This window comes from Coregonus clupeaformis, chromosome 30 (assembly GCF_020615455.1).
Source record: "Coregonus clupeaformis isolate EN_2021a chromosome 30, ASM2061545v1, whole genome shotgun sequence".
Classification (NCBI taxonomy): Eukaryota; Metazoa; Chordata; class Actinopteri; order Salmoniformes; family Salmonidae; genus Coregonus; species Coregonus clupeaformis.
In genome coordinates this window covers 15,907,641-15,931,487 of record NC_059221.1, presented here as the reverse complement: position 1 = coordinate 15,931,487, position 23,847 = coordinate 15,907,641, and the positions used below count along the sequence as shown (strand labels likewise).

Genomic DNA, 23,847 nt, shown 5'->3' with positions numbered 1-23,847 from the left:
GTAGTTTACATTACTTTTTTTGTACGGTCATTAGCACAGTATTATCCCAATTGTAGCTTCAAGACACCAGCAATTCGAACAACTGAAAAAGTAGCTGATTTGTTGGCACATTGAACCATATTGCGCGCTGTAGATTAAAAACTCAGTGGATAGTGCTAAAACAATGATGTCAGAGAGGAAGAGGCGAAATGAGAGGGTTTACTTGCCCAAAATCTGTCTATGTTAAGCGTATCCTTAATTATTAAGCAAGTGAGGAGTTTCTGTATGGGGGCAATGAGAGTGTACTGCTATTTTGATACGTGAGGCTTATTTGATCTAGCAGAAGTTTCGTAAAGCTCAGGTTTTTATGAGAGTACTGATATAAGTGTGATGCACGTGACATCCTGGCAACTTAGAAAAAAAAAACCACTTTATATTGGAGTTGTCCCTGTTGAAATTCGAGACGGTCTATGTATATTCATGGACTAGCATCTCACTCTACATTGAATCCAGGCGGTTGATGTCAACAACCCTCATCGAATATTCAAAAAGCCTTCAAATAATTAGCTTTATCCTCCAATCCAAAGAGAGGACTCGGTGGGCGCTTGACAGCCTGCCGTTCCGCTCTGTGGACAACGAATCCCATTGTTAGGGCGGAGACAGAAGCATCTCGTCATTATATCCAGTATCTCTGATGACGTCATATCTGAATTCTGCTATCATTATGCACGTTCGCCATTGTTATTAGACAGAGCTGCTGCATGAGAGCTACTTCATGTAAAGTGCTGCTTTCCTGGTTTTGTAAAGAGCATGCAATATGTGATATGCCAAATTTGCTAGTCTGTCCATATTTAGATTTCTTGGTGATGCTTGATATAACAGCTAGGCCTACTGCATCAGAATATTGCATGGTGTCTGTCTTCTGCTCCCAACCCTCCCCTAATGGCAATCATCTCCTGGAAAAATTGAACGTTTCAATGACAGTGCCCATGACAACATGAACTAAACCTGTAAACCAGCAAATTAAAGTCCTCAAGCCTGTGAAGCTAAATGGATGCTCTGTATTCATTCGCAGACCAGTTAATTCTTGCTTTAAACCAATATACTGACAGTTTGCCAAGCTCAACGGCAATACAAGGATTACAAGCGTGTTTATTATGTTCAAATGTGTTAAAACGTGTTCTGACAATGAACAGGGACATTATAATTTTTGCTGAAATTATAGAATTAATTGTCACGGATCCCCCCGGTACTGCTGCTCATTCCGTTCACCAGCTCCGGAGGTCTACGTCACCGTCCTTCTAGGTGTCACTGAACTAGACCATTACCACCAACCCCGGACTGTCTTGTCTCATTACACACACCTGGTTCCCATTCCCCCTGATTAGTATGTGTATATATGTGCCCTCTGTTCCCCATTGTCCTTGTTGATAATTGTCCTATGTCCGTTGGTCTCGTGAGTACCGTGTATTGTGCTCTTGTTGTTTACGGGTCCCGTGTATTGTGTAGAGGTTACAGCTCACTCTTTTTTGGGGTTACATCCCTTTTGAGATATATAATATACACACGTGTTTGTTTTAGGTGGAGTAAATAAAACCCCTAATACATATTTCTGCGCCTCTCTTCTAATCATTACACAATGTGACATAAATACTGAATACATTGTATTGAAAATGTATAGCATTTCTTTAAATAACATGAAATATTTCAAATTAACCTGTAAATCTTTAAATTACAATAAAAACATTGATAATAAAATTGATTGTTTCTTATGTATACCAATATTCTACTGTATATTGCCTGCAATTATACATGACTGTGCATTGTTGCTGTGTTTGACATTGCTTTTACTTTGTCATTGCATAGTGCTATGACAGGTTATCAAATTATCAGCACCTGATGGAGATAAACCTATGAAAGATTAATGTATAAGCTTGTGAAGGATTAAGGGCATGTATGAGCCTAATGCCCTTCACATCTGCAATATGCTGTTATATACAACAGGTGGGTCTAATCAGTTACAACCGCATTCCAGCCAGTCTATTCCATGTTACAACCGGCTAAATCTAAGACGTTAAAATGCCTATTTACTCTGATCCATCTGACTGCGCAATCCACTGTCTCATCAGCCCAGCCAGGCAATTTATAAACTTGATCTCCACTATAAAAAGCATCTAGACATTATCTCACATTTCTTTTAGACTAACATTTAGTTCTCAACAGCTGAGATTTGTATAAACCTTGCTGTCTGTCTCTCTGACATTTGCAACATTGTTTCAATATTCAAATTTGATCTCCAGCTGTCACATAGTAATGAATGTGTGGGGATGAGAAAGACAGGCCGGCAGCTTTTCTCAGCCAGTCGAAATCATGAATTAGCATCATTTTTATGGATATATACAACGAAATATCAATAGAAAACAGGTCATGGATATATACAACGAAATATCAATTGAAAACAGGTCAAAACTAAACAGTGCAGCTAGTTAGCAGTCTTTTAAGTGATTGTGTTAGCTGTGTTGTTGGCTAGCTCCTCTGAACAACAGTGTCCTGACGAGAGAGCACATTTTCTATGCCAGGTGAAATCGCGCATCATTAGGTCATTGTTATGTATCCAAATAAATGTCACTAGAAAACAGCTTAAACAAATGCAGCTACTTTGTGGTTTTTTGGCTGCACTGTTTGACGTGACTGTAAATTAGCCGTAGTTGGCTAGCTAGCAAGCAAGGGATAATTACGTTGCCAGCTAGTATGGCAATAGAACATTTAGAAAGAACGACTGGGTCGCGTCCATAGATACTGAACAAAAATATTTAACGACTGGGTCGCATCTCTGGCAACCGAACCGATAGAACGAACGAAGGACCAGCCAGCTTGGGTAGCAACCAAAGATTTGGGTCGGGACTATATCTTGTGGAAGGATGAAATAGTATGAATAAATTCATCAAAATAACGTTAATGAAAATATGTAAATCATTATTTGAATATGTTGGTAACCTGTTATAAAAGTGATAATGCCCTTGAAGCCTGTGTTTGGAGGATATATTGGCACGGTTTGCCGGCCCTCGACTGGGGCCTAACACCAGTACCAATTTATCCTCCAAACACCGGCTTATCGGACATTCTCACTTAAATAATCCACACTAAGGTCATCAACAATTTGCTGGCATCCTGTTCATTGAGGGAGTGCTTGCATTATGCATGTTGACACCAGATAGCTTAATACAAAAAGGTATAAAGCTTTATATATTTATTTATATTTCTAAAATAATTACTGATATTGCATGTCTGAAATGTTAGTGTTTGCCAAATAAATCAACATAAATTGAGAGCATGTATAAAACCAATTGCAATTAGGCTATATCAGTGCAATCTCAGTATTTTGTAAATGTATGAAAAATATATATACACTGAACAAAAATATAAGAAACCTGCAACAATTTCAAAGATTTTACAGTTCATATAAGGAAATCAGTCAATTAAAATTAGGCCCTAATCTATGGATTTCACATGACTGGGAATACAGATATGCATCTATTGGTCACAGATAACCTTAATAATAATACAAAGTAGGGGCGTGGATCAGAAAACCAGTCAGTATCGGGTGTGACCACCATTTGCCTCATGCAGCGAGACACATCTCCTTCTAATTGAGTTGATCAGGCTGTTGCCTGTGGAATGTTGTCCCACTCCTCTTCAATGGCTGTGCGAAGTTGATGGATTTTGTCTGGAACTGGAACACGCTATCGTACAAGTCGATCCAGAGCATCCGAAACATGCTCAATGGGTGACATGTCTGGTGAGTATGCAGGCCATGGAAGAACTGGGACATTTTTCATTGTGTACAGATCCTTGCGTCATTTATTATCATGCTGAAACATGAGGTGATGGCGGCGGATGAACGGCATGACAACGGGCCTCAGGATCTCGTCACCGGATCTCTGTGCATTGAAATTGCCATAGATGAAATGCAATTGTGTTCGTTGTCTGTAGTTTATGCCTGCCCATACCATAAACCCATCGCCACCATGGCGTACTCTGTTCACAACGTTGACATCAAATCTGAAATGTAAAAAATTTAATCAGCAAACCACTCGCCCACACAACGAGTGGTTTGCCCGGTACAGTTCATACTGGGATTCATCCATGAATAACACACTTCTCCAGTGTCCATCGAAGGTGAGCATTTGCCCACTGAAGTCGGTTGCGAAGGCAAACTATAGTCCGGTCAAGACCCTGGTGAGGACGACGAGCACGCAGGTGAGCTTCCCTTAGACGGTTTCAGACAGTTTGTGCAGAAATTATTCGGTTGTGCAAACACACAGTTTCATCAGCTGTCCTGGGCTGGCGTGGTTACACGTGGTCTGCGGTTGGAAGGCCGGTTGGACGTACAGCCACATTCTCTAAAACGACGAAATGGCAAAAGCTCTAGTGGAGCATGCCAATTGCAAGCTCCCTCAACTTGAGACATCTGTACCATTGTGTTGTGTAAAATCTGCACATTTTATTGTGGCCTTTTATTGTTCCCAGCACAAGGTGCACCTGTTTAATTATCATGCTGTTTAATCATCTTCTGGATATGCCACACCTGTGTGGGGTTCTATTTTCTCATAATTGGATCTGTATGTGATGAATAGCTTAGAAGGAATGCATTAATGATAAGCATAGGTTTGTACTATACTGATATAAATTGTTTCACATAACAGGCTGTGATTCATGTGAGGAACGTTAGGGGGTAGGACAGATAAGACTTGTATTTCTTACAGATACGAACACTGCCTCTTTGTTGTCTGTGAACCGTTGTCTGTGAACCGTCCTTGAGCTAGGTACTCACAGTACAGTACAGTGGAATGGTGTCTTTTGGGTGCTAACTCCACAGGTTGTTATGATAAAAACTTATGCCTGGCAACAGTGTGCAACAAGGGAGCGCCAAGAGGCTGGGACCAGCCGGTGCGCCAACGGATTGGCTGAGTAAGTCTAAACCACGCTCAGTCTCTACTCTGATTGGCCAGCAGGGAGTGGGAAATATCTCTGTCAGAGTATTTGAAGAAGAACCTGTAACAATGGATTAGTTCTCTGAGTGCCCTGCGTGGTATTTCAGTGGACCCGTATATACGAACCTTCATACTTATCATACATACATTTTGCATATAATACATTTAGCTTGGATTGAAGATCTCTTGATTCTTATTCCAATACCAGATTTGAATTACGCAATTTCTAACACCTGTCAGGTGGATGGATTATCTTGGCAAATGAGAAATGGTAACTAACAGGGATGTAAACAAATTTGTGCACAAAATCTGAAATATCAAAGATAAATAAGTTTTTTGTGAGTATGGAACATTTCAGGGATCTTTTATTTCAGCTCATGAAACATGGGACCAACACTTTACATATTGCATTTATATTTTGCAATATATTCAGTATAGATGCAAGCATCAATAGCAAAATAGAAGGTCAACATTTTCATTATGTCACCTTGATGAAAAGTGATACGGTATATCCTAACACTGTCCTATTGCAATGAAAGGCTACTGCACATGTTGGTGTGTTAATAAAAATGTAAAGATCTAAAGGTACAATCTGTACATCTAACAGCCTGACCCTGCCACTTTGTTTGGTAAACTGACTGATGGATGAAAAAATAACCAATTTGTCAAAAATGGTCCCAGTATTTGTTGTCAACTCTTGAAAAAACAACAACAACATGACGTTAGAGCGACAGGACATATAGTGTTGACTATCACTGCACTGCTCAATAAATGAACCCCTGTGACATCTCGGCACCGGGCCCCTCCCTCCCCCCCTCCCTCCCCGAGCCCGAGCCGTTAACGGGGAAGTAACCGCGGGACCTAATCTCTGACCTGAAAAAAACTAGCTATTTCCGTGGTTGCCGACACGGTAATCTGTCCAGTCCTCAACGAGCTTTTGGCAGGAGAGTCGGAGAAGCGCTACCTACAGTTTCTCACTGGTAAGTCAAAGAGAAATCTGCTCCGCCTGGGTAGGTCTCTCTCATTCATGGAAGTCGGTCCATTAGTGCTTCTCGGTCTGAATTGAAGCATTGCCGCCACGTCCTATGATATAGCTTCTGGGTTTTCATGTTAAAAAGGTAGTTTCAACATAATACTTTTTAGCATAATGATAGGCTATTCTGCGCGTGGATGACATTCAGATCAAAAAGGTCCATAGACGTACAACTCAAGTTCAATAATTTATATGTAAATACATATTTGAGATTGTATTGCAATCAGAATCGTGTCAAATAAGATGTTTTTAACAGGCTAATTCGAGTGATTGAGCAGGGGATGCTGCAGCCAACTTCGTCCATCCGCAGCTTTGAGTGCAGAGCCATAGAAAAAACCACTGGATGTGTGACGTCCCAGCGAATGTCGGTCTCTAAATATAAAAGTACGCTCTGTCCTCTCGCATTTTCCCACGGCGTTTTCTACCAGTGTTGTCCTTGCATTGGCCGGACTGCCTGCATCCCTAAAGGCAATACTACCTGTGGCTTGAGTTGTTATAAACTTTCAGGTAAGGCAGTCCAGCTTTAAAGACACCCCTTACCATCTGAGAACTGTCTTTAAAGTTGAAACTTACCTAGAGTTGAAACTAGCCTAAAGTGCTGATCAACAGATTTACAACATCGTTTAGATACTTTTTTTTTTCTGATAGCAAGGATTGATACTAAGGATTTTGTTCTCTGTATTTATTTTCCTCTGGGGAAAATAGTCATTCTATTCTATTGTATTCTCGAATTGTGTGTACCATATCCATCGTCTGAAGCTGCACTTATATCTATCTTATGACATGGTGTAATTCTATGATTGCACTGAACACTGTACTGTTCCTGGATGTACTGATGTTGCTGCTTGTGCTGTATAATGCCCACAGAATGACAACACATTGATGTGGGTAGACAGCGGACTCGACAGTGTGATATCAGGGAAGTAAAGGAATAAAAGCATGACAGGTGGCTGTGGGAGAGTGACTGAGAGGGACGAGACAGGGACAGAGCTTCATCTTATCATAGTTGGTAGTAGCCAGAATGTATGGGAGGACATGCATACATACATTTTGGCTTTAGCCTATGCTTTTTTATCATATGCTTGTCATGTGGCTACTGTATTACCTGTCTGAGTGACAGATTTGATAGGACATTTGTCTGACAGTCTTAACAGTGGTTCAGAGCAGTTTTCATTTGCCTAACATGGTTTTGACTATTTGGATATCAATGGAACAGACTTCCTAAGAAGATAGTTGGGAAGGACATTTGCGAGGTAGTGATGTCAAAATTGCTTCATACTTTCAAGATTGTTCCCTTGGTTTTCCTATGTGAAACTATACAAACAATCTTGCTTGTTTGTTACCATCTTCAGGATATTGTTTTTCTTTGGTCTAACAGCTACACTTTATTTCCTAAGGGTTGTTTTACATGTAGAAATTGATTGTTAATTCTGTCAAGAGCTCTGGACATGTTCCATAAATTATCGAATCCTGTCCTTGGCTTGGTTGGCCTCTTACACTGTGACTGTTCCAGGCAAGGTCAGGTTCTACAGATCATACATTTGTAATCTCTTATATAATGGAAACAAGGCCAAGCTACAGGGTAACTTGGCTGCATAAACTAGGGCCTACCGTAGCTGTAATCTTTACCAAACAGTTTGGGTTGATCAGCCAAGTTACCTAATTCAGAACAGCAACAAAAAAAAAATCAGGAAACTTCTGTAGATATTGCATCTACAGCTGGTTTGGATGTTCACTCTGAGTTAATCTCAGAGTAATAGAGAATAATGGATGCTCAATGATTTTACCATTGTCTGTCTATGTCAATCATCTCTCAATCACCTAACTAATGATTTAGCAGCCCTGTTAGACATACAGTGGTGTCAGACTGTCTGGCATTATGGTGCGCTGTACATGGGCCAATGGAATACAGATCTGTTTTACCTGTGTGGCTGCAGACAAAGTGCTGATTTCTCATGACTCTGGGAAATGTCATAATCCAAGAGGACATTGTGAGAGTGTATGGGTGTGGATACAGAAATTATTATTTTGGGGTTTCGCAATAGCACTGCAGAACATATGTGAGTAGGAATCTAGGAAACACTCATCTCATAGCCTATGAGATTGAAGTATACTCGATTCTGAAAATTGGTGTTTAATGACACTCCTCCGTTTTTTCCCATTGTTACAGAAATCCCATTTAAAGAAGCAGACATGGGTCGTAAAGAAGCCGAATTTGACTGGAAGAAGACCACTGACAACATCCAGGAGGTGTTTGACTTCATGGAGGTCCTTGGATCGTAAGTACAGCCCACACCCACCTACCTACCATAGGACCATTTTCCCTACCTCATTATAAAAATTCATTCTAGGAACAAGAGTGCAAATAACCTTGCAAATACATCACTAGCTGAAAATCTGGAATGGATCTGCTAAAAGGTTTCTCTTTAGAAAGACACAGTTTTGTTTTAAGTTACATGTGACCTCATTGGGGAAAGAGAGAGAGAGACCGATTGGATTACCACGAGACCTACTTTACAGGTGTCTTATAGACAAGTCACTGTGGCAGCGCTGAGGGTATCGGTCCTACACCTCCTGATGACGTCTGGTACATCAGATGGCTCATCAGATCATTCACAAAACGGCCAAGAGAAGTCGTCTATGGAGCCATCTTTAGCTTGATATTCATTGAGTTTCAAATTCAAAACTGGATTTTGATTTCTTTGGTACAATCTTGGCAAAGGGTGAGAAGCCCACAAGATTCCACAAGAACTCTTCAAATAGTTTTCCCAGACTTTTTTAATGGCCTTGTAGAAAATGTGAGTTATTGTAACCAGTGGTGTAAAGTACTTGAGTAAAAATACTTTAAAGTACTACTTAAGTAGTTTTTTTTAGGTATTTGTACTTTACTATTTATATTTTTGACCATTTTTATTTTTACTTCACTACATTCCTAAAGAAAATAATGTACTTTTTACTCCATACATTTTCCCTGACACCCAAATGTACTTGTTACATTTTGAATGCTTAGCAGGACAGGACAATTGTCCAATTCACAAACTTATCAAGAGAACATCCCTAGTCATCCTTACTGCCTCTGATCTGGCAGACTCACTAAACACAAACGTTTAGTTTGTAAATTACGTCTGAGTGTTGGAGTGTGCCCTTGCTATTCGTAAATAAAAAAAACAAGAAAATGGTGCCGTCTGGTTTGCTTAATATAAGGAATGTGAAATGATTTATACTTTTACTTTTGATACTTACAGTAAGTATATTTTAGTAATGACATTTACTTTTGATACTTAAGTATATTTTAGCAATGACATTTACTTTTGATACTTAAGTATATTTAAAAGCAAATACTTTTAGACTTTTACTCAAGTAGTATTTTGCTGGGTGACTTTCACTTTTACTTGAGTTATTTTCTGTTAAGGTATCTTTACTTTTATTCAAGTATGACAGTTGGGTCCTGTTTCCACCACTGACTGTAACTAAGTAATTTGAGTAAATGTAACTAAGCAGTTTCAAATGATTTAGATAGTAAATATTTATCCAACACAAACTATGTGCATTGATTTTGCACCATTCAAACTAGCCTCATGTTAGCGGGGTCAACCAGCATGAGTAATCCATGGGGTCAATCAAATGTTCTTGACTGAGCTGTCCTGTCTTACTGAGCCTGTCATGTTGAGAGGCTTAGGAAGCGGTGGTGGTGGAGAATAGATCTGGGGCTGGGCCAGAGGTAAATAAAGGTGTGTAGGCTACTGCTGCCTAGTGGTCAGACGTCACTGTACTGTGGGAACACAGACTTGGCTGGACTGAGGATTGGATAGGCAGATAAGAGAGGAAGCAATGTAGACAAACAACATTTGTGTGAACATACAGTATGTTTTGGAGAACATTGCCTCTTAACTAAGAAGGGATGTTCTTTTGGAATTTCCCTGAATGGAATCTTGATGTTAAAGACAAAAATGTATGGCAGAATGAAGGCAGTTCTACTTGTTGCTGCATGATAAGTGGTGTAGGTGTAACTTGTTCTCAGCAGAGACCTACTTCAATTTGACAGATAGAACCTCTGAAATCACATCTGGGGAAAATATCACAAAACAGAAACGTATAAAATAAGTCAACTATAGTGAAAGCATAATACAAATATAAAAGTAGCATCATTTTTTCTGAATTATACAACTCTTCTCTTAAGGCAGGGTGATAGCTTTGCGTAGTCAGGAGGGGTCAACTTGGCTCTGCTGGTGTCAGGCTAAGGGTGATCAGGTGAAGGGCAGACTGACACTGATAATCTTTCTCAGTTTGGAACAAGGATCAATGAGTAGAAAGAACAGCTAAATGGATGGAGAAAGCTTGGACAGGTGCTCTATAGATCCGATTATACTGTACTGTACAGTGAAACACCTGTATGTAAACCAAGGCCCCGTGTTTTCTCTCATTTGCTCTCTTTAGGCCTAATTTATTTCATTAGCATACACACAGAGTGGTTGCTAGACTACAGTGTTTGACGATAAAGATATCACCATAACAAATTAGCACAGAGCAGTCCCTACTGTATTTCCTTCCTATGTTCCATCACAAGGATCTATCTAGGGGAATTAGGGAGATCCATTGGATAAGGCTTTATAAAGCTAAACCCACAGAACACAACAAAAACACAATCTAGTTTCCTGGCAATCTGACATACAGTACTGTACCGAGGCTTGCAGTCCGTCGTTACACACCTGTCTCTGGTGTAGATATCATCCCTATCCTGATCTTTCCCTTTATCATGTCTGATTTCAGCAGTCAATGGTGTATTTAGTCTATCTTTTGTGTTTTCAAACTGTACATGAGGAGAGTGTCTGACAACAAGCTTACTAATAGCTGCCTTGCATCCCAATTAATTTACACGGATGCTGTTTGATTGATAATATCCCTTGTGGGTCATAATGAGAATCATTGGGTTCTCTGGGAGAAGATGCAGTGTAGTTTGGGACAACATAAAGATGTCAGAATGTCTGACTTACGTCCTGGGGCCTACCTCTGTGCACAACTGAATTTAATGAGACAATGTGAGATAGCGTGAGACACAGCTGTCATAATAACTCTGCCTGCCTCCATGCAGTAAGACACGTTGGGACATGGGACTTTCTGCTGCAGTTGAAGCAATCTCTGCTAATTATCTTTAGAATTAAGGTAGTTAAATCATGTAACCTTAATCTTGCAGTGCTCTCATCTTGCGTATGTGTTCCTTAGACCTTCTTCACTGGCGTAACCCAACAGAAATGGGCAGCACTTTTGCGGTACAGTATCTTTTGTCAGCCCCTCTCTCCAGGTTGTGTATGACCCAATATATAACCTGGTTGCTGCTGCTTGGGGTAGAGGTCAATTTGTGCCGGCTGCACATGCTTCGTTCGTCCACACCTCGAGCCTGCCTGCCACAGTTTCCGTTGCGTAAGGGATAAACAGGCTAATCCCAGACAATGGACAGGACAGCTATTCCCAGACAATGCTGAAGATAGCTCGGAAACTGTACAGAACACAACATTGAGTGAGCCCTTAAGCCACTCAATCCCGTCTCAGACCTTAATAAGCCCTTTTTCCACAGTATTCTGTTTTGATATCCTGCACCTCTCTCTGCTCTAAAATCAAAGGGTGCATGTAGGCCACCTGATACCTGAAGAACAATAGAACCTATCAACGGTGTATTGCAAACATGTATAACCTACTGCAGGTCCATAGGAACTGAAGCCTACATCACAGCATTGCACATTTTTTTTGAAGAAATTACAGAAAAAATAATTTATGTCAGAAAATTACATCTCAGTATCTCATTTCACAAACAGTATCACCTCAGTGTTATGACATCACACCCATGAGGGCTTGACTAACAGTGCCCTTCAAATTTTCTTATGGAAAATGACAGTCTTCCTAATGGGGAAAGAAGCTGATTTCTCAGATCCTATGTAGTAATTGCACTATTATAATAATTGAACTAACCCTTTACCTATGTGTTTGTGTGATCATCCAGGGGGGCGTTCTCCGAGGTGTTCATGGTGAAGGAGAAGAAGACAGGCAAGCTGTTTGCCATGAAGTGTGTGAAGAAGAAGCAGAAGAGTATTCAGAATCTGGAGAATGAGATTGCCGTGTTGAGAAAGTGAGAGTTCAAAACGTTCAATTGTCATTCAGTCCCATTTCAATTGGATGAACCTTCACTACAGCTACTGTATGTTTCATTGTACTTTCATCTCACATGCTAAACATTACCTATATTTTCTCACTCCCAGGATCAAACACGATAACGTTGTTGGGTTGGAGGATTTCTATGAAAGTCGCTCTCATTACTACCTTGTCATGCAGCTGTAAGTTCAACATGTTTTACCTTTTACCTTTAGAATGGAGAAAATATAATGATAGTTATTTCCTATAAAAACCCTTGAGTACACACAAACTCCACAAATAATAGTTATTGCCCATTGATTTAATGACAGCCACATTGTTCTGCCTGTCTGAGTTTGGGATCAGACAGCAACTTAACACTCAAGTCAAATGCAGAAGCATTATGCTCATGGATAGAGTTTAGAGTAAGGCTGACTTAACTTACTTGTCTTAAACGCCTTTACATTATGAGGAGCATATGTCATCCACAAATGTTAGGCTGAGAAATGTTTCCGACGCTCAGTTCATGGTTAAGGTTAGATTGAGTCAGCTTTAAGGTCTAAAGATTAACGGCTGTTGTTGTTCTCCCGAAAGCGTTGCTGGGGGTGAGCTGTTTGACCGTATCCTGGACCGGGGGATGTACTCAGAGAAGGATGCCAGCAGGGTCATCCAACAGGTGCTCCAGGCCGTACAATACCTCCATCAGAATGGCATCGTGCACCGCGACCTCAAGCCGGAGAACCTGCTGTATTACAGTCAGGATGAGAGCTCCAAGATCATGATCAGTGACTTTGGCCTGTCCAAGATGGAAGACAACGGTGTCATGTCCACAGCCTGCGGCACTCCAGGATATGTGGGTAAGGAAGGAGACATGTTTGGCCTTTACAGATAATGAACTGTGTGTATGGGTGAGAAACTGGGTCAGAGGAACCACACTCAAACACATAAGGGAGACAACAAAGACATTACAAAACCTAATAACCTAGATCTATGATCTATCTGTCAAATACCATACAACACTAGTTGAGTTAAATGAACTGAACTTGGAGAATTGTTCTTACTTACTCTGTTTCCAAACCTTCAGCCCCTGAAGTCTTGGCCCAGAAACCCTACAGCAAGGCAGTGGACTGCTGGTCTATTGGAGTCATCACTTATATCCTGTGAGTATTGCTCTCATTGATAACCTCAGGATATGTATAGGCTACTGTAGGGTATAGTTGATTGCATGTCAAGACTATGTATCTGACCAGGTCTTTGCAGGCAAGAGTGCATTTTTGGTTTTCAAGCTTGTTAGTCTAATCAAGGGTTATCTTTAGCATGATGAAGGCATAGTCACGCTAATTCTTTAGTGCCACTGGGCCGTTCCCTCAACATGTACTGTTACAGTGGTGGAGTTAGAGCTCCACCTTGTGAACATTTAACACAGACACACACACTGTATCATTTCTTAAAGACACAAAATTACACAGCATTATTATTTGGTCTCTCTAGGCTCTGTGGATATCCTCCTTTCTATGAGGACACTGAGACGCGACTGTTCTCTAAGATCATGAAGGCACAGTACGAGTTTGACTCTCCCTTCTGGGATGACATCTCTGAATCAGCCAAAGATTTTATCCGCAACATGATGCAGAAGAACCCTAAGATGCGCTTCACTACAGAGCAGGCTCTCAGGCATCCCTGGTGAGTTTCATGATCAACAACATTATTGCTTCATCTGTTTTGTCTGTAACATCTACAACAACATTATTTGTGGTGTCCAGTGTGAGGTGTATTCAGGCTAGCCTGGAAAAAGTTTCGGTTTCAATGACAGGAATGCCAAACTGAATTAGTGAGTTGAAACAAAGGTGAAATATAGCAGAGGAAGTTCAGGCGTAAAAACAAACAAAATATAATTATTGTAAAATTGACTGTGTCCATAAAATGTATATAGTATGTATAAGCTGGAAGTAGAGGCCTAAGCGTTGTTGTTCACTAGTTTACTCCAATTAGGGGAGGGGTGGTGGGGTTGGAAAGTAATAAAGGGAAAGATGTTTTAAAAAAGGATATGTGTAGATATGTATGTATATACAGTACCAGTCAAAAGTTTGGACACACCTACTCATTCAAGGGTTTTTCTTTATTTTTACTATTTTTTACATTGTAGAATAACAGTGAAGACATCAAAACTATGAAATAAGACATGGAATCATGTAGTAACCAAAAAAGTGTTAAACAAATCAAAATATATTTTATATTTGAGATTCTTCAAGGTAGCCACCCTTTGCCTTGATGACAGCTTTGCACACTCTTGGCATTCTCTCAACCAGCTTCACCTGGAATGCTTTTCCAACAGTCTTGAATGAGTTCCCACATATGCTGAGCACTTGTTGGCTGCTTTTCCTTCACTCTGCCGTCCGACTCATCCCAAACCATCTCAATTGGGTTGAGGCCGGGGAATTGTGGAGGCCAGGTCATCTGATGCAGCACTCCATCACTCTCCTTATTGGTCAAATAGCCCTTACACAGCCTGGAGGTGTGTTGGGTCATTGTCCTGTTGAAAAACAAATGATAGTCCCACTAAGCCCAAACCAGATGGGATGGCGTATAGCTGCAGAATGCTGTGGTAGCCATGCTGGTTAAGAATTCTAAATAAATCACAGACAGTGTCACCAGTAAAGCACCCCCACACCATAACACCTCCTCCTCCATGCTTTACGGTGGGAACTACACATGCGGAGATCATCCATTCACCCACAACGCGTCTCACAAAGACACGTTGGTTTGAACCAAAAATCTCCAATTGGGACTCCAGACCAAAGGACACATTTCCTTGGCCCAAGCAGGTCTATTCTTCTTATTGGTGTCTTTTAGTAGTGGTTTCTTTGCAGCAATTCGACCATGAAGGCCTGATTCACACAGTCCCCTCTGAACAGTTGATGTTGAGATGTGTCTGTTACTTGAACTCTGTAGATGTGTCTGTTACTTGAACTCTGTGAAGCATTTATTTGGGCTGCAGTTTCTGAGTCTGGTAACTCTAATGAACTTATTCTCTGCAGCAGAGGTAACTACGTCATACCGCTCAGGAAGGAGACGCGTTCTGTCTCATAGAGATGAATGTACTTTGGTGTGAAAAGTGCAAATTAATCCCAGAACAACAGCAAAGGACCTTGTGAAGATGCTGGAGGAAACGGGTACAAAAGTATCTATATCCACAGTAAAACGGGTCCTATATCGACATAACCTGAAAGGCCGCTCAGCAAGGAAGAAGCCTCTGCTCCAAAACCACCATAAAAAAGCCAGACTACGGTTTGCAACTGCACATGGGGACAAAGATCGTACTTTTTGGAGAAATGTCCTCTGGTCTGAAGAAACAAAAATAGAACTGTTTGGCCATAATGACTATTGTTATGTTTGGAGGAAAAAGGGGGTAACTTGCAAGCCGAAGAACACCATCCCAATCGTGAAACACGGAGGTGGCAGTATCATGCTGTGGGGGTGCTTTGCTGCAGGAGGGATTGGTGCACTTCACAAAATAGATGGCATCATGAGGAAGGAAAATTATGTGGATATATTGAAGCAACATCTCAAGACATCAGTCAGGAAGTTACAGCTTGGTCGCAAATGGGTCTTCCAAATGGACAATGACCCCAAGCATACTTCCAAAGTTGTGGCAAAATGGCTTAAGGACAACAAAGTCAAGGTGTTGGAGTGGCCATCACAAAGCCCTGACCTCAATCCTATATAACATTTGTGGGCAGAACTAAAAAAATGTGTGCGAGAAAGGAGGCCTACAAACCTGACTCAGTTACACCAGCTCTGTCAGGAGGAATGGGCCAAAATTCACCCAACTTATTGTGGGAAGCTTGTGGAAGGCTACCCAAAATGTTTGACCCAAGTTAAACAATTTAAAGGCAATGCTACCAAATACTAATTGAGTGTATGTAAACTTCTGACCCACTGGGAATGTGATGAAAGAAATAAAAGCTGAAATAAATCATTCTTTCTACTATTATTCTGACATTTCACATTCTTAAAATAAAGTGGTGATCCTAACTGACCTAAAACAGGGAATATTTACTAGGATTAAATGTCAGGAATTGTGAAAAACTGAGTTTAAATGTATTTGGCTAAGGTGTATATAAACTTCCGACTTCAACTGTATATACACTGCTCAAAAAAATAAAGGGAACACTTAAACAACACAATGTAACTCCAAGTCAATCACACTTCTGTGAAATCAAACTGTCCACATAGGAAGCAACACTGATTGACAATACATTTCACATGCTGTTGTGCAAATGGAATAGACAACAGGTGGAAATTATAGGCAATTAGCAAGACACCCCCAACAAAGGACTGGTTTTGCATGTGGTGACCACAGACCACTTCTCAGTTCCTATGCTTCCTGGCTGATGTTTTGGTCACTTTTGAATGCTGGCGGTGCTTTCACTCAAGTGGTAGCATGAGACGGAGTCTACAACCCACACAAGTGGCTCAGGTAGTGCAGCTCATCCAGGATGGCACATCAATGCGAGCTGTGGCAAGAAGGTTTGCTGTGTCTGTCAGCGTAGTGTCCAGAGCATGGAGGCGCTACCAGGAGACAGGCCAGTACATCAGGAGACGTGGAGGAGGCCGTAGGAGGGCAACAACCCAGCAGCAGGACTGCTCCTCCGCCTTTGTGCAAGGAGGAGCAGGAGGAGCACTGCCAGAGCCCTGCAAAATGACCTCCAGCAGGCCACAAATGTGCATGTGTCTGCTCAAACGGTCAGAAACAGACTCCATGAGGGTGGTATGAGGGCCCGACGTCCACAGGTGGGAGTTGTGCTTACAGCCCAACACCGTGCAGGACGTTTGGCATTTGCCAGAGAACACCAAGATTGGCAAATTCGCCACTGGCGCCCTGTGCTCTTCACAGATGAAAGCAGGTTCACACTGAGCACATGTGACAGATGTGACAGAGTCTGGAGACGCCGTGGAGAACGTTCTTCTGCCTGCAACATCCTCCAGCATGACCGGTTTGGCGGTGGGTCAGTCATGGTGTGGGGTGGCATTTCTTTGGGGGGCCGCACAGCCCTCCATGTGCTCGCCAGAGGTAGCCTGACTGCCATTAGGTACCGAGATGAGATCCTCAGACCCCTTGTGAGACCATATGCTGGTGCGGTTGGCCCTGGGTTCCTCCTAATGCAAGACAATGCTAGACCTCATGTGGCTGGGGTGTGTCAGCAGTTCCTGCAAGAGGAAGGGATTGATGCTATGGACTGGCCTGCCCGTTCCCCAGACCTGAATCCAATTGAGCACATCTGGGACATCATGTCTCGCTCCATCCACCAACGCCACGTTGCACCACAGACTGTCCAGGAGTTGGCGGATGCTTTAGTCCAGGTCTGGGAGGAGATCCCTCAGGAGACCATCCGCCACCTCATCAGGAGCATGCCCAGGCATTGTAGGGAGGTCATACAGGCACGTGGAGGCCACACACACTACTGAGCCTCATTTTGACTTGTTTTAAGGACATTACATCAATGTTGGATCAGCCTGTAGTGTGGTTTTCCACTTTAATTTTGAGGGTGACTCCAAATCCAGACCTCCATGGGTTGATCAATTTGATTTCCATTGATAATTGTTGTGTGATTTTGTTGTCAGCACATTCAACTATGTAAAGAAAAAAGTATTTAATAAGATTATTTCATTCATTCAGATCTAGGATGTGTTATTTTAGTGTTCCCTTAATTTTTTTGAGCAGTGTATATACAGTGGGGGAAAAAAGTATTTAGTCAGCCACCAATTGTGCAAGTTCTCCCACTTAAAAAGATGAGAGAGGCCTGTAATTTTCATCATAGGTACACGTCAACTATGACAGACAAATTGAGAAAAGAAATTCCAGAAAATCACATTGTAGGATTTTTTATGAATTTATTTGCAAATTATGGTGGAAAATAAGTATTTGGTCACCTACAAACAAGCAAGATTTCTGGCTCTCACAGACCTGTAACTTCTTCTTTAAGAGGCTCCTCTGTCCTCCACTCGTTACCTGTATTAATGGCACCTGTTTGAACTTGTTATCAGTATAAAAGACACCTGTCCACAACCTCAAACAGTCACACTCCAAACTTCACTATGGCCAAGACCAAAGAGCTGTCAAAGGACACCAGAAACAAAATTGTAGACCTGCACCAGGCTGGGAAGACTGAATCTGCAATAGGTAAGCAGCTTGGTTTGAAGAAATCAACTGTGGGAGCAATTATTAGGAAATGGAAGACATAAAAGACCACTGATAATCTCCCTCGATCTGGGGCTCCACGCAAGATCTCACCCCGTGGGGTCAAAATTATCACAAGAACGGTGAGCAAAAATCCCAGAACCACACGGGGGGACCTAGTGAATGACCTGCAGAGAGCTGGGACCAAAGTAACAAAGCCTACCATCAGTAACACACTACGCCGCCAGGGACTCAAATCCTGCAGTGCAAGACGTGTCCCCCTGCTTAAGCCAGTACATGTCCAGGCCCGTCTGAAGTTTGCTAGAGTGCATTTGGATGATCCAGAAGAGGATTGGGAGAATGTCATATGGTCAGATGAAACCAAAATATAACTTTTTGGTAAAAACTCAACTCGTCGTGTTTGGAGGACAAAGAATGCTGAGTTGCATCCAAAGAACACCATACCTACTGTGAAGCATGGGGGTGGAAACATCATGCTTTGGGGCTGTTTTTTCTGCAAAGGGACCAGGACGACTGATCCGTGTAAAGGAAAGAATGAATGGGGCCATGTATCGTGAGATTTTGAGTGAAAACCTCCTTCCATCAGCAAGGGCATTGAAGATGAAACGTGGCTGCGTCTTTCAGCATGACAATGATCCCAAACACACCGCCCGGGCAACGAAGGAGTGGCTTCGTAAGAAGCATTTCAAGGTCCTGGAGTGGCCTAGCCAGTCTCCAGATCTCAACCCCATAGAAAATCTTTGGAGGGAGTTGAAAGTCTGTGTTGCCCAGTGACAGCCCCAATACATCACTGCTCTAGAGGAGATCTGCATGGAGGAATGGGCCAAAATACCAGCAACAGTGTGTGAAAACCTTGTGAAGACTTACAGAAAACGTTTGACCTGTGTCATTGCCAACAAAGGGTATATAACAAAGTATTGAGAAACTTTTGATATTGACCAATTACTTATTTTCCACCATAATTTGCAAATAAATTCATTAAAAATCCTTACAATGTGATTTTCTGGATTTTTTTCTCATTTTGTCTGTCATAGTTGACGTGTACCTATGATGAAAATTACAGGCCTCTCTCATCTTTTTAAGTGGGAGAACTTGCACAATTGGTGGCTGACTAAATACATTTTTTTCCCCCACTGTATATATGGAAAAAAACATGGGGGATTGGAAGTGATGCAGACAATCACATTGATGGAAGTTACAATCTATCTGCAATATTAAAGCTGATGTACCCCCTAAAAAATAATGATAATAATAATAATAACAAATAAAAATAAAGGTGAAATATAGCAGGATTTAGTCTAGATTTCGAGGCTAGATTCAGGCTAAAACCATCAGGAGATTATAATGTTATTTTCGGTTGTCTCTCCTTCAGGATCATTGGAAATACAGCACGGAGCCAGGATATTTACCACTCTGTCAGTGTCCAGATGCAGAAGAACTTTGCCAAGACCAAGTGGAAGGTGAGCCTTCCTCCCATACCGCTCAGTCAGGGTTCTGTCTCTCTCCCACATTTTAGACATAATCCCAGTGTCTTGTTTATGTGCACGACACGTCTGATCTCTATCCTGATTAAGGGCCATGATATACTGTAAACATCTGGGTGTTATTCAACATCCCTGATTACTCATAATCAAGTCAATATCAAGATCACTATGAAAATTATATGCCCAAGCTTTGCCCAAATAAAGCACCTCACCTAACTCATGATGATGGTTATCACCATGGTAGCGCATACAGTACTTTTCTCTTAGCGTGTTGCTCATCAACTGTTGTTGGTGTGTCGTTACAGCAAGCCTTTAACGCCACCGTGGCCATCAATCACATGAAGAAGCTGCAGCTGGCCCACTCTGAGCTGGTGGTCAAGGCGCAGACCCTCAACATGCCCACCATCCAGGTCATCGACGTCTCCTCCCCCACCAAGTCCCACAACCCCCTGGATCCCGAGAGATTGGAACACAAAGGGAACCACATGACCCTACAAATCAGCTCCAGAGACACGAAGAGCCACCAGCCCCTAAAGATCAGCCAAAGCGAGCCGGCACACACCCATACCTTCGCAGAGACGGGCAAACATGCCTACCACTCTGAGCCTGCTAACCTTAATACGTAAGGACCAACCCTAACTCCCATATTTACCTAAAAAGACGACTAGCCTCCATTCACTGTGTCTGAATGACCATTAAACAGTGGGGAATATCCCAGATTTAGCCCCTTACACCATCCTCTTTGTGACTATCTGATGGATGACTTTGCGTGCCCTTGTTTTAGGTACAGGGCAACGGCCAACCGCAATGGCCAGGCTCTCCAGACTGGAGTGTGCTCTGTCATGTGAAGGGTCTTTGGAAGGACTTTGTGTGGAATTTTTTTACTAGGTAAATATTGAACTATTACACGTTAGACTCTTTATTTTAGTGCTGTAACGAGGTTGCATTATGGTAGTTTGTTTCTTATTAGTAATAGATATAGATCATCTAAATGTGATTGTATTGTGTGATTGGCCTCCCGAGTGGCGCAGTGGTCTAAGGCACTGCATCGCAGTGCTAGCTGTGCCACTAGAGATCCTGGTTCGAATCCAGGCTCTGTTGTAGCCAGCCGCGACCGGGAGACCCATGGGGCGGCGCACAATTGGTCCAGGGTAGGGGAGGGAATGGCCGGCAGGGATGTAGCTCACTTGGTAGAGCATGGCGTTTGCAACGCCAGGGTTGTGGGTTCGTTTCCCATGGGGGGCCAGTATGAAAAAAATTAAAATAATTTATGCACTCACTAACTGTAAGTTGCTCTGGATAAGAGCGTCTGCTAAATGACTAAAAATTTAAAAAATTTAAATATTTGACTAAGTGTGTGTCCCTCCTCTCCAGGTCAGTCAGACGACTTCTTCCTGTCGGCCAGCCTAGGCACTGACACTGGCAAGTGGATTCTCAGGACGGCCAGTGAGATCCAGAATCTGCCGGGTTTCTGAAACAGTGCCTACAAACCACCCTGAACACATTCTAGACATACTGTACACTGACAGACACACACATACATGTATATAACAAGGTATTCCATGATGTCCAGGGCGGAGGGGCACTATGCTCACTAGGAACTGTGCGGTGTATGTATTATACCATGGACATCACATAACAATTTGTGTTATAACCCTTGAAGAAGGAGTTGATGTCAGGGAAAGGTTTGTTTGCGTCGTGGTGATGCGATGTGGAGCCAAGTTGTTGAAAGACCGCTAAATAAGAAGAAATAGGACTACTGTGTACATCACTATAAGACTGACTTAGGTGGTTGTGCTGTTCCATGGTGTGGAGAGATGGTCGAAACAGAAAGCCATCTTTGATGTGGAATATATGACCAAGCAGAATTTTATCACTATGTACATTGATGGGGGAAGTTGATGGGGAACATTGAGTCTCATGATGCTAAAAGGGATTCTTGTTAAAGCTCTTTTTGTTTCTCAAAATTCTCTTGTTCTGTCATTCCCTTATGTTTTCTTTGTCAGGCTTTATTGTTCTAACATATTCACAACATTCTTTAACAAAGCCATTTCTTGAGCGTATTAAGAAGTAAGCGAACAATAGTGTTATCTGTGTGCTCCCTGACAACTCATTACCAGTGGAAATACTATGAATGTACTCTTAATGACTTGCCAACTCACCAGCACTCATATTAATGAAGGGTGAGATTGTAAATATCATTGTAAATCTAATTTATCCTTGTGCTGAAGAGATTTGGATAATAGTAATATAATATTATCAATACAGTAATAAAATAATGTCTCCTTTAATACAAGGAGGTGAGTTGCTTCTGTCCCAAGCTCAGCGGAGCTTGCTGTTGAAGTTTTGTAAATATTCTATATGTTTTTTTTCTTCTCTGTAGCTTCATCGTCAATAAATAAAGTGTACACAAACAATCCTACGGCATTGCTTTTTTCCCTCTCTCTATGCTCTGTCATTCGGCCCAATTCAGTGACCTAGATCAGGGGCTCCAAACTCCCCCCATAATTTTTTTGGGAGATAGCCTATATTAAATACACAACCAGCTTGATTTTGTTTAATTTGAAGTCTCAGAATAGATCATACTGTAAGGTCGGCTAAGCTGCAGGGGTTAACACCAGGGGCTATTAGATGAGACGGGATCAATGGCTTAGTCAGATAACTTCCTATTATGAAACAAGTCTATAGGCTACTTACAAGTTTATAAAGAAATGTACACATTCTTATTGTCAAATTAGCTAAACCCACTCACTGGGCTAAACTATAACTAAGCAATAAGGCCCGAGGGGGTGTGGTATATGGCCAATATACCATGACTAAGGGTTGTTCTTATGTGCCCTTAGCCGTGGTATATTGGCCATATACCACAAACCCTTGAGGTGCCTTATTGCTATTATAAACTGGTTACTAACGTAATTAGAACAGAAAAAGTTTGTTTTTTGTCATACCCATGGTATATGGTCTGATATTTTTTTTACATTTTAGTCATTTAGCAGACGCTCTTATCCAGAGCGACTTACAGTTAGTGAGTTCATACTTTCAGCCAATCAGCATTCAGGGCTCGAACCACCCAGTTTATAATTAGTAATTCATTCCACATAAGTGAAGGATAAAGTGGTACAGCAGCAGTACAGGCTCTTTATTATTATTATCACAAAACACATATGAAAGATGTTATTTGTCCCTATTACACTGTCCACCAAATCCCCCTCTTCAAAAATGCTCCTTTAAAGCAGATAGCTAATCCAGTGTGAGAGTACTTTTTGCCTTCCCGCTCATGTGGTACGGATGAAAAGGTCCTCACATGAGTGCTACATGCAGCGTAAGCTTTCTTACCGATCCTTCCACCCCACCTCCCTCCCCTCCCAACCACAAGACAGTTGACTTGGAGCACAGATAGCTGAGACAGACTGCCTATTCAGGCAAAAGAGCGTGGCATAGAACCCAGAAATATGGGGCAAAGGTCCCCAAACAGTCTACCAGTTTCCCTAAAGTAGCAAACATGCCAGTCCAGAGCCACAGCTTACTGAAACAGGGAGTCTGTGTAGTCGGTGTGGTTCTCCCCTCACACGTAATTGCAGCCATATTACGCACTATCACATCTAGGAAGTTTGCCATGGCCAAGAACCAGAAAGTGGGGAAAGGTTGAGTCTACTTTACACATGGCATGAGAATACAGAACATGAGTGTGAATCCCAGGATTACAGATAGTGATATGTGACAATGGAATTTTATAGTGGACTTTATAACCTTGGTCTGACTGGCAGTCACATTTTCAAGAATGTCAGTGGGTCTGGAGTGTGAAAGGTAGCCTGTTTAACAGTCACCAAGGTCTGAAAATGTGATACGTATTTCATTATTGCCATCAGTGCCATTTCAGTATTGCTGAAATGACAACACATGGCACTCTGTGACTAGTGACAGGGATCAGACTATTTCACAACAGAACCAGACAACTGCCCTCCTCTTGCCCTGCTTTGGGAAATCATGTCAAAGAGCATGGTACTTCACACACACATTTTGGTCATT

General features: G+C 41.8%; 1 protein-coding gene across 1 annotated transcript; it reads left to right on the top strand.

Moving 5' to 3' along the window:
* Positions 1–5,820: 5,820 nt before the first annotated feature.
* Positions 5,821–22,146, top strand: LOC121546737 (calcium/calmodulin-dependent protein kinase type 1D-like). The gene is made up of 11 exons (XM_041857973.2): positions 5,821–5,953; positions 8,177–8,285; positions 12,005–12,130; positions 12,261–12,335; positions 12,727–12,989; positions 13,217–13,292; positions 13,624–13,815; positions 19,707–19,794; positions 20,124–20,440; positions 20,603–20,706; positions 21,193–22,146. Exons 2-10 carry the CDS (start codon positions 8,200–8,202, stop codon positions 20,664–20,666), a joined length of 1,287 nt encoding a protein of 428 aa, XP_041713907.1. The 5' UTR covers positions 5,821–5,953; positions 8,177–8,199; the 3' UTR covers positions 20,667–20,706; positions 21,193–22,146.
* The last annotated feature ends 1,701 nt before the right edge of the window (positions 22,147–23,847 follow it).